The sequence below is a fragment of the Oncorhynchus nerka genome, linkage group LG10 (assembly GCF_034236695.1).
Source record: "Oncorhynchus nerka isolate Pitt River linkage group LG10, Oner_Uvic_2.0, whole genome shotgun sequence".
Classification (NCBI taxonomy): domain Eukaryota; kingdom Metazoa; phylum Chordata; class Actinopteri; order Salmoniformes; family Salmonidae; genus Oncorhynchus; species Oncorhynchus nerka.
The window spans coordinates 86,299,894-86,311,965 of record NC_088405.1 but is presented as its reverse complement, the minus strand read 5'-3'; the positions used below and the strand labels follow the sequence as shown (position 1 = coordinate 86,311,965).

Below are 12,072 nucleotides of genomic sequence, written 5' to 3'. Positions count from 1 at the left end.
TCTGTCTGTCTGTGTGATATATGGGGCACAGGACTCTCCTGGCCATTCAGACGCATCATACACTGATTAGTGGGCGGCACCTTCTTTCCTTTTCTCGTTTCTAGAAATATGTTTGTCAGGAGAGGCGGCCATTAATCTGCTCTGTTGTGCAGATTTTTATGATGCTCTCTGCTGAATTTACAACCCTTCCTTTCCCACAAGGCACAAGGCTTCGCTGGCTTATCGCAGAGCCTTTCTTTCAAAAAAATCTATGCATCTTAGAGTAGAAATACACTATAGCAGTGCCCCCTGAGGGAATGATGTCAGACAGCCAATCTGCAGCTCTGTAATGTCTATACAAAACTATGACAGACCAGACACCGACAAAGTCATTCTACCTGAGCCTCTGGAGAGGACAGGGACGTGACTTTTCTCGGAAGGAAGCAAACCCCCCTCCGTGCTGCACTTAAATCAAATCAAATCAATTAGGGTGGGAAGTTTTGGTTTTTACAGATACCCTCTCTGGCTCTGAAGTCATTTACATTCTGAGAGAAGCAAACCCCTTTCCATCCTGCACTAAGGGTTGGCTAGGGGGTTCTCAGATACCCTCTCTGGCTCTGAAGTCATTTACATTCTGAGAGAAGCAAACCCCTTTCCATCCTGCACTAAGGGTTGGCTAGGGGGTTCTCAGATACCCTCTCTGGCTCTGAAGTCATTCACATTCTGAGAGAAGCAAACCCCTTTCCATTCTGCACTAAGGGTTGGCTAGGGGGTTCTCAGATCTCCTCTCTGGCTCTGAAGTAATTTACATTCTGAGAGAAGCAAACCCTTTTCCATTCTGCACTAAGGGTTGGCTAGGGGGTTCTCAGATCTCCTCTCTGGCTCTGAAGTCATTTACATTCTGAGAGAAGCAAACCCCTTTCCATCCTGCACTAAGGGTTGGCTAGGGGGTTCTCAGATACCCTCTCTGGCTCTGAAGTCATTTACATTCTGAGAGAAGCAAACCCCTTTCCATCCTGCACTAAGGGTTGGCTAGGGGGTTCTCAGATACCCTCTCTGGCTCTGAAGTCATTTACATTCTGAGAGAAGCAAACCCCTTTCCATCCTGCACTAAGGGTTGGCTAGGGGGTTCTCAGATACCCTCTCTGGCTCTGAAGTCATTTACATTCTGAGAGAAGCAAACCCCTTTCCATCCTGCACTAAGGGTTGGCTAGGGGGTTCTCAGATACCCTCTCTGGCTCTGAAGTAATTGACATGTTGTCCTTCAGACTGCAGCAAACCCTTCCATCCTGCACTAAGGGTTGGCTAGGGGTTCTCAGATACCCTCTCTGGCTCTGAAGTCATTGACATGTTGTCCTTCAACTGCAGCAAACCCCCTTCCATCCTGCACTAAGGGTTGGCTAGGGGGTTCTCAGATCTCCTCTCTGGCTCTGAAGTCATTTACATTCTGAGAGAAGCAAACCCCTTTCCATCCTGCACTAAGGGTTGGCTAGGGGGTTCTCAGATACCCTCTCTGGCTCTGAAGTAATTGACATGTTGTCCTTCAACTGCAGCAAACCCCCTTCCATCCTGCACTAAGGGTTGGCTAGGGGGTTCTCAGATACCCTCTCTGGCTCTGAAGTCATTGACATGTTGTCCTTCAACTGCAGCAAACCCCCTTCCATCCTGCACTAAGGGTTGGCTAGGGGGTTCTCAGATACCCTCTACGGCCCTAAAGTGAATTATGCTTCAAGTTGCCTCAGCATCAACTGAGCCGTATGTAGACACGCTGGAGTCTGTTCAATCAATCCCCATTCACAGGATAAAGCACCACCTCCCGTTAATTGAAGTGGGGCCTTGGGGGAGGAAGGTCGTCCGCAGACAACCATACTACTGTTTAGTTGAATGTCAGCCCATGATTGGTCTTATTCATGGAAAAAGCAAAGGCATGGATGCACAAATACACCTTTCACTTTCTTCGACATGTAACAATAGAATGTGTGGATTGCTGACGTAAATGACTGCACTGAACTCAGAACCTTTAGGTAGGAAACTTCTCTAGAACCAAACGGCCTATTGGCGGTGAGGGGGAGGGTAGGCAACAACACATCTGTTACGCTGACCCTCCATACAGGGGCACCTCAGGAGTGTGTGCTTAGTCACCTCCAGTACTCTCTGTTCACCCACGACTGCATGGCCGCACACAACAATGATACCGTCATTATGTTTGCCGACAACATGACAGTGGTAGGCCTGATCATCGAAAACACGACAATGCCTCTTCCCCCTCTGGAGGCTGACAAGCCATGTCATAATTCTGACCCCGAACAGCTTCTACCCAAATCCATGAGACTGCTAAATAGTTAGTTAAATAGGTAACAACAATAACAACACAGACTATCTGCATTGACCCTTTGTGCACAAACTTTTTTGTCTCATCACATACACTGCTGCCATATTTTCTTGGAGGAATGCTCAAGGCTAGGTAAGCAAGAGAAGGCTTGAGGGAAATAGTTTGCCATAGACTCATTAGAAAGTACAGATCCCAGTGGGAGTCGCGTCATGTAACATCAATGGAGAATAGTGGAATGGGCTAGGTGCTGATGTGTGGGTCGGTGGAAACATGGATGGTGGATGGGTGGGTGGAAGGATGGATGGATGGATGGGTGAATGGATAGGTGAGTGGAAGGATGGATGGATGGATGGGCTCAGACACACCTGACCTTTTACTTTGGATGGAACGGTCCAACCAGAGTGTGTTGAAGTAGTGTTTCCATCGCTAGCCACTAATGAATTGCCTTTTCTGGTAATTAAATTGTGCCTAGAATAATGAGTGGTGTAAGCCCGCCGGCACCTTATGTTTCATAAGCGATATTCTTTTGCCATCTGTGAGCCTTGAAGACCTTTGTGATGGTTGACTGAGATACTTTCACTCTTCTCTTTCATTACAAGCCTCGCACTGAATGTGAATAGAAATCCTTCACCTCTTGGATATTGGCAACCAAGGTAATTGTGTTGGATAAATATAATGCTGTGTCATAGGCTGACAATTTTCTTCCTCTTTTCTCTTTCACCACCTCCTCCTCCACAACTTCCATTTCTTACTTCACCTCCTCCTCCTCCACATCCTTTTTAACCTCCTCCCCGTCCTCCTCCCCCTCCCCGTCCTCCTCCTCCTCCACATCCTTTTAACCTCCTCCTCCTCCCCTCCCCTCCTCCTCCACAACCTTTTTAACCTCCTCCCCTCCCCGTCCTCCTCCCCTCCCCGTCCTCCTCCCCCCCCGTCCTCCTCCTCCTCCACATCCTTTTTAACCTCCTCCCCCTCCCCGTCCTCCTCCTCCTCCACATCCTTTTTAACCTCCTCCCCCTCCCCGTCCTCCTCCTCCTCCACATCCTTTTTAACCTCCTCCCCCTCCCCGTCCTCCTCCTCCTCCACATCCTTTTTAACCTCCTCCCCCTCCCCGTCCTCCTCCCCTCCCCGTCCTCCTCCTCCTCCACATCCTTTTAACCCCCTCCCTGTCCTCCTCCCCTCCCCTCCTCCTCCACATCCTTTTAACCTCCTCCCCTCCCCGTCCTCCTCCTCCCCTCCCCCGTCCTCCTCCTCCTCCACATCCTTTTTAACCCCTCCCCGTCCTCCTCCCCCTCCTCCTCCTCCACATCCTTTTTAACCTCCTCCCCTCCCCGTCCTCCTCCCCCTCCCCGTCCTCCTCCTCCTCCACATCCTTTTAACCTCCTCCCCTCCCCCCTCCTCCACAACCTTTTTAACCTCCCCTCCCCCTCCCCGTCCTCCTCCCCTCCCCGTCCTCCTCCTCCTCCACATCCCTTTTAACCTCCTCCCCTCCCCCGTCCTCCTCCTCCTCCACAACCTTTTAACCTCCTCCCCCTCCCCGTCCTCCTCCCCCTCCCCGTCCTCCTCCTCCTCCACCCTCCCCCGTCCTCCTCCTCCTCCACATCCCTTTTAACCTCCTCCCCCTCCCCGTCCTCCTCCTCCTCCACAACCTTTTAACCTCCTCCCCTCCCCGTCCTCCTTCCCCTCCCCGTCCTCCTCCCCCTCCCCGTCCTCCTCCTCCTCCACATCCCTTTTAACCTCCTCCCCCTCCCCGTCCTCCTCCTCCTCCACATCCTTTTAACCTCCTCCCCCTCCCCGTCCTCCTCCTCCTCCACATCCTTTTAACCTCCTCCCCCTCCCCGTCCTCCTCCTCCTCCACATCCTTTTTAACCCCCTCCCCGTCCTCCTCCTCCTCCACATCCTTTTTAACCTCCTCCCCCTCCCCGTCCTCCTCCTCCTCCACATCCTTTTTAACCTCCTCCCCTCCCCGTCCTCCTCCTCCTCCACATCCTTTTTAACCTCCTCCCCCCCCGTACTCCTCCCCCTCCCCGTCCTCCTCCTCCTCCACATCCTTTTAACCACCTCCCCCTCCCCGTCCTCCTCCTCCTCCTCCACATCCCTTTTAACCTCCTCCCCTCCCCCGTCCTCCTCCTCCTCCACATCCTTTTTAACCTCCTTCCCCTCCCCGTCCTCCTCCTCCTCCACATCCTTTTTAACCTCCTCCCCCTCCACAACCTCCTCCTCCTCCACATCCTTTTTAACCTCCTCCCCCTCCCCGTCCTCCTCCGCCTCCACAACCTCCTCCTCCTCCACATCCTTTTAACCTCCTCCTCCTCCCCTTCCCCTCCTCCTCCACAACCTCCTCCTCCACCTCTTACTTCTCAACCACCTCCCCCTCTCCCTCCTCCTCCACCTCTTCCTTATCCATGCCCTCCACCACCTCCCACCCCTCCCCCTCCTCTCCTGTAGGTACTCATTCCAAGACGAGGAGGACATGTTCATGGTAGTGGACCTGTTGCTGGGAGGAGACCTACGCTATCACCTCCAGCAGAATGTTCACTTCTCAGAGAACACTGTCAAGCTGTACATCTGTGAGATCGCCCTGGCGCTGGGCTACCTCCGTAGCAAACGCATCATCCACAGGTGAGTGAGAGAGAAACCACCCTCATCTTCATCATCACATCATTATCATCCACAGCTAAGAGAGACAGATCAAAGCTGACCGGTACTCACAGTTGCCACAGCCCTTAGAGGTCGTACTCTCCTCCAATGTCCCTTCAATGTTCAAACTCTATCTATAGGCCCAGGAACATAGATACCTTATTCACCGTTGGAATGCACACAAGTATGTGCTGCCATGCCAAATCTTCAGACATCCAGTGTCAACAAGCCAACATACAGAGATGGCTACCACCCAAAAGCATCACTCAAATTATTTTACGTAACTGTCAAAGAATTTGACTATCCTGTCATTCATTGTGACAAATTGGACTGACCTGAAAGACCTTTGATAGTACTTTGGTGTGAGCCACCACACACAGATCAGATCAGCCTGGAGCGAGAGAGGGGTTGACTTGATGATAAGTTAAGATACACGTAACACGCCACACATATGCCAGGCGGAGACCTTCCTCAGGTTGCATGATCGCCCTCCACCTCTGTGCAGAGCAACAGCATGATAATCATAGAGAAAGGCCTTTTCAGACCTGGACAAATGGGAGGCTTCAGGGTTCCAGAGTGCTAATTAATTACATGCAGGATGACAAATGACATCATTTAGTAGGAGGACTGCTTTTCTATCTATACATGCTGAAACCGCTGTGAGCAAATACAGGTAACTGCCCAAATAAAGGAAATACCAACATAGTGTCTTAATAGGGAGTTGGGCCACCACGAGCCAGAACGGCTTCAATGAGCCTTGGCATAGATTCTACAAGTGTCTTGAACGCTACTGGAGGGATGGGATACCATTGTTCCATAAGAAATTCCATCATTTGGTGTTTTGTTGATGGAGGTGGAAAATGCTGACTCCCATACGTGTTCAGTTGGGTTGAGATCTGGTGACTGAGACATACACACACACCAGTGGAGGCTGCTGGGGGACGACGGCTCATATTAATGGCTGGAAAGGAGCGAATGGAATTGCATCCACGTGTTTGATGTTGTTGATACCTTTCCACTTATTAATCTCCAGCCATTCCCTAGTGCCAGTCCTCCCCAATTAAAGTGCCACCTACCTCCAGTGACACACACACACACACACCCTTTAAACCCACAATGCACATTTGAGACACCTCTTTCAAAGTCACTGAGATCTCTTCTTCTACCCATGGTAGCCAAAATAGTGGGCAACTGGGCATTTTTTATGCATGATGGGATCTTAATTTCTTAACTTAGGAACCACACCTGTGTGGAAGCAGCTGCTTTCAATATACTTTGTATCCCTCATTTACTCAAGTGTTTACTTTATTTTGGCAGTTACCTGTAGATCAGATTTGTCATTTCTCAATACATTCCTCATTAATCAATTCAATGGGAATATTTTACATTTCTGTCATTCGATTCCAACTAAAAAACATCCCCATAGATAAGCAGGTGTTTGGGAGATGTTTAGATTAAATCAACCCCTTTCAATCTGCATTTGTTACAGGGAAAGGAAGAGGCTGGTATTCAAATGTTCATCTCATCTGTATGTAAATTGAATAGATAATTTGATTGGAGGCTGTGTGCTCACTGTAGCACTCTGAGTGGGTGCACATATTCAGTGTGTGTTGTTGGAGTGTGCGTGTGTGTGTGTGTGTGTGCATGTATCTGCTGATGATACCCTGGCCTTGAGCAGAATCTCTATCCAGTATAAAGAATCCTATGAGTCATGACTGATGATTCATAATGACAATGTTGATGACGACATTGCAATCACACACTGATACAGCCTGTCCTCAGAGCCAAACAAAACATATTTTATGTATTTCTGAGCACCTTCAAGACATATATAACCCCTACTAATGGTCTAGTCTAGTTACTTTAGACCAGGGATGGGCAACTGGCAGCCAACGCGGATCAATTTCCAAAAAAGGGAACTCAGTCGCGGACTCAGCTTACTTTTGCGAGTTAGAATAGTAGAATAGACCAGATGCAATTTTAACATTTGGTTGTGCATTAGCAGTTTTTCTCTTGTTATGTCAGTCACTGACGGTCAGCCAATTAGCCCATGTCAGCTAGATTGATTTATATTGGTCATTTAGTCTAGTGGCCAGCAAAAGGAGTAGTATTGTCACGCGGATGATGCTGGAGAGACGAAGCAGGTACGGGGAGTCAAACATGTAATAAATAACGGACATGGAAACAGCAAACAGGTAACACAAACAGGTAACACAAACAGGTAACACAAACAGGTAACACAAACAGGTAAACAAACAAAAAACAATTAATGCAGCAGCAGCAGGGAACAGAGCAGGGAACTGAGAAATATAGGGGAGGAAATAAACAGGTGATGAATGAGTCCAGGTGAGTCCACAATTGCTGATGCGCGTGATGAGGGAAGGCAGGTGTGCGTAATAGATGGCAGGGGTGCGTGATGCAGGGAGGAAGAGCGGGAGCAGATGTGACAGTACCCCCCCCCTCCCCCCCTCTTGGGACGCCGGGTGGTGCCCCAAGAGGGGGGGATACTGTTACATCTGCTCCTGCTCTTCCCTCCTGGCACTTGAGGGCGCCAGGTTGCCCTGCATCACGCACTCCTTCCATCCACTAAGCACACCTGCCTTCCCTTGTCACACGCATCAGCGATATTGGCCTCACCTGGACTCACTCATCACCTGTTTATTTCCTCCCCTATATTTGTCAGTTCCCTGCTCTGATCCCCTGGACTCACTCATCACCTGTTTATTTCCTCCCCTATATTTGTCAGTTCCCTGCTCTGTTCCCCTGGACTCACTTATCACCTGTTTATTTCCTCCCCTATATTTGTCAGTTCCCTGCTCTGTTCCCCTGGACTCACTCATCACCTGTTTATTTCCTCCCCTATATTTGTCAGTTCCCTGCTCTGTTCCCCTGGACTCACTCATCACCTGTTTATTTCCTCCCCTATATTTGTCAGTTCCCTGCTCTGTTCCCCTGGACTCACTCATCACCTGTTTATTTCCTCCCCTATATTTGTCAGTTCCCTGCTCTGATCCCCTGGACTCACTCATCACCTGTTTATTACCTCCCCTATATTTGTCAGTTCCCAGCTCTGATCCCCACTGCTGCATTAATAGTTTTTTTGTCTTTGTTACCCTTGTGCTGACGCTGTTCCTGTCTCGTTCCATGTCCGTTCCATATTAAATGTTTGACTCCCCGTACCTGCTTCGTCCCTCCAGCGTCATCCCATGTGACAAGAATTGCATGAAATTTGTTATAAAATTGCAAACATTTCTCTCCACCTTATGGCATAATGTGCAGAATTACAGGAAATGGCCTATTGAAACTGCACATTTTTCTCTCCGTCCCATGGCAATGTGAGTAGAATTGCATGAAATGAATTATACAATTTTTAAATCTTTTCTCTGCCCCATGTCAAAGTGTTTAGCTTTAGGGCAAACTTGCTTTAATACTGCAGTATTATCTCAATGCTCTATGACAAAATGTGTGGAATTACAGGAAATGAACTCCAAAACTTCAATTTTTTCTCTCTGCTGTCAAGAAGTAGGACACTAAAATGTTTTGCTCGGAAGGTGGCCCCACCCCCTTCAAAGTTGCCCATCCCTGCGAAAGTAGGGAGGTTGGTCGGGGAGGATGGGTATGCGTAATCCCGACCTTCTAGCAATCAAAAAGTTGCGTGTTTGAGTCTCGTTGGTGACAACTGTAGCATTTCAGCTAACCCGTATCCTAAATTTAACCCATTTCACTTAACCTGCTACATAAATTATCCTAACTTTTGTCGTTATAGTTTCCCTAAACGGCAATGTAAATTCTCCCCATAATTATCCTTTGTTGTTACTGCGCAATAAGCAACCTGGTCTCAGAGAAAGACGTATAATACTATACATCCACCAAGATAAGGACCATCATCCAATTCGTATGCTATTGTACGACCAAGTAAGATATATGATACTATACGTCCTATAATTCATATGATATTCTACAACCGCTATTCTATTCATTATGTAACCAAACATACTGTAATATATCATACTAAATGGAGTGTCACAGATTTACCTACAGAATAATATGAATTACCCCAAGACCGGTTTTACCATTTCACAATAGATATAGGGAGTACTGTGCCTCTATTGCCATCAGGGTAGCAAAGCAACAAGGCCTGTTTTGTCAGTACCTTCTCATGGGGTTTTCAATTACTAACACTAAGACGCATCTCAATTAGTGGCATCTTCAGAGACGATCCCCTCCAAACAACACATGTGGAAAAAGGGATTGGATGTGTGAGGTGTGAGAAGGGAAGTGGTAGAGCTGTGCTGTTATTGACTCACTCCCCAGTTCCCACAGCAGCTTCATTTAGATGGTTGGAATCACAGGGGAAGACAAGCAAGTGGTATTAAAAAGGGTGGACGTGGGGAACAGTATAGATGTGACTGAAGCCGGAAGCATTATCACCACAGGCCAGGACCTGTAGGAAGGGAATTGGTGGAGCTGTGGCGTTATTGACTCACTCATTTCTGTAGCTTCTGCACTTTGATCAACAGTGATTGGTCAAAAGACCACTTAGTGAAACATTTTTCTCAGAATTGGTCTACCTGTGTAAACACAACCTACAATAAGTGAACTGAGAAACACATTATGTGAGCCCTGAGTCCCCTTCAGGTGTTTCTCAGTTCACTTAGGTTGTGTTTACACAGGCAGACCAATTCTGAGATTTTCTTCACTAAGTGGTCATTTGACCAATCAGATCAGCTCTGAAAAGATATGATGTGGAAAGATCTGATGTGATTGGTCAAAAGACCAATGAGTGGAAAAAATATCAGAATTGGGCTGCCTGTGTAAACGCAGCCTTTGTAACCAAATGATTTTAACTTATCAATAGGATTTCTAATTTCTTCCTGTTGGGTTGTTGAGTAGTGGTCTACAGCACATGATGAAACCTCAGTCTCCCATAACTAACTATAGTGTGGAGATGTAGAGTAGATGCTTGGTGTCAGTGTGTGTTGCACAAAGATTACAGATTATGTCCTTACGTGAGATAAAATAGCATTTGACAGATTTTGGAATATGCACCCGGTTGTCCATTGCTTCAGACTAAGACAGTAAGTAGCCTTTTTTTCTTCTTCTGGAGCTCATTAAATATACGGTTCTCAGAATGTGATAGCTGGGAAATGATCTGTTTTGACATCAGACATCATATTGCGTCTGGAATAAGGTTAGATTTGAATTATTAGCCACGGTTATACGGTGTTGCAGTGCTCCTCTCCATTCAACAGACTACAGCACTGTGAAAGTAGAGCATGGCTATGAACAAGGCTGTGCTCTGAGCTCTGGGAGAGAAAGAGCCGCCTCCTGCTTTACACAGAGGCAGACGAGCTGCAGAGATGCCCTCTGGCTCTCACACTGAAGCTACAGACACATCCAGGCTATGTTTAGAGGAAAGATACAGTCAGAGGGACAAATGTGATTGTGAAGCCTCAATCCTGCACTTAAAGGCAACAGCACTGAATGCATAATCACATTTGAGTTCAGTCTCACTATCTCTTTTGGAAGTCATTCCATGTAGAATGTCTTTCAAGGCTGGCTCTATGTTTATTCAGATTGCTATCAAATGAAGCATAGTAAGCCACAGCTGTTCTCTCATGTTTATTTCCAACACCGTTGGCTGATCTCACCAGGGAGGTGTTCACAAGGGGGGAGTGTGTATCTGTTCTCTGAATCTCTCCAAATCATTTTGTTGTCATTTTTCTACGCCTGTTGCATCATGTGGATGTCTGTTGATCTGATGCTCTTGGAGAGCTGTGTCGCTGTCTTTCAGCCTGGTTTGGTTTCTGTGAGTGCAGATCTTTCCTTTACACTCTGATGAGAGCTGGATTTTTCAGCTGCTCAACTCAGCCCAGCCTAAGCTTTGTTCAGCTTGGAGGTGCTCTGCGCAGCACAGCCTCAAACTGGCACAGTGTGTCTTTCTGGTTCCCTGTATGATGTGACACTGACCAGAGATAGTATCTCCAAATGTGCTGTTTCATCATCAATCTCCGCACATCTCTATCAGGGCTCTCTGTGTCCCTGGCTTGGCTTGGCTTCAGCAACACCCAGAGCCCAGACACAGTATCTCTCTGCAGCTCAAACTCACAGCTCTATCAGGGCTCTGTGTCCCTGGCTTGGCTTCACCCAGAGCCCAGACACATAACCTCTCTGCTGCTCAAACTCACAGCTCTATCAGGGCTCTGTGTCCCTGGCTTGGCTTGGCTTCAGCAACACCCAGAGCCCAGACACATTATCTCTCTGCTGCTCCAACTCACAGCAACACCCAGAGCCCAGACATTACCTCTCCGCTGCTCAAACTCATTATCTCTGTGTCTGCTGCTACAACTCACAGCTCTATCAGGGCTCTGTGTCCCTGGCTTGGCTTCAGCAACACCCAGAGCCCAGACACATTACCTCTCTGCTGCTCAAACTCACAGCTCTATCAGGGCTCTCTGTGTCCCTGGCTTGGCTTCAGCAACATCCAGAGCCCAGACACATTACCTCTCTGCTGCTCAAACTCACAGCTCTATCAGGGCTCTGTGTCCCTGGCTTGGCTTCAGCAACACCCAGAGCCCAGACACATTACCTCTCTGCTGCTCAAACTCACAGCTCTATCAGGGCTCTCTGTGTCCCTGGCTTGGCTTCAGCAACACCCAGAGCCCAGACACATTACCTCTCTGCTGCTCAAACTCACAGCTCTATCAGGGCTCTGTGTCCCTGGCTTGGCTTCACCCAGAGCCCAGACACATTACCTCTCTGCTGCTCAAACTCACAGCTCTATCAGGGCTCTCTGTGTCCCTGGCTTGGCTTGGCTTCACCCAGAGCCCAGACACATTACCTCTCTGCTGCTCAAACTCATTTGTTAAAGGAAGATGAACAGCTGACGTTTGTCAACACGTTCTCATCCCATAGTATGATGGCGCCTGAGAGTGATGGTTCTGTGAAGAAGTAACCCACTGGGCACAAACATCAAGGTCTAGTTTTCATTTACATCTCGTTGAGTTGTGTCAATTCAACATGAAATCAACAAAACATTTCACCATGTCTTTGGATTTAGATTCAAAGTTGGGTGAAAAAAGACTAAATTCCCTGACGTTGATTGCTTTTTTGAAATCCAATCA

The 12,072-nt window shown here is 48.0% G+C and overlaps 1 protein-coding gene across 1 annotated transcript in view; it reads left to right on the top strand.

Moving 5' to 3' along the window:
• Positions 1–12,072, top strand: part of LOC115136201 (serine/threonine-protein kinase 32A-like) — a 97,036-nt gene that overhangs the window by 23,297 nt on the left and 61,667 nt on the right. The window contains exon 5 of the mRNA XM_065023894.1: positions 4,757–4,930. Within this exon, the coding sequence (XP_064879966.1) occupies positions 4,757–4,930 (174 nt within the window). The remainder of the gene's footprint in view (positions 1–4,756; positions 4,931–12,072) is intronic.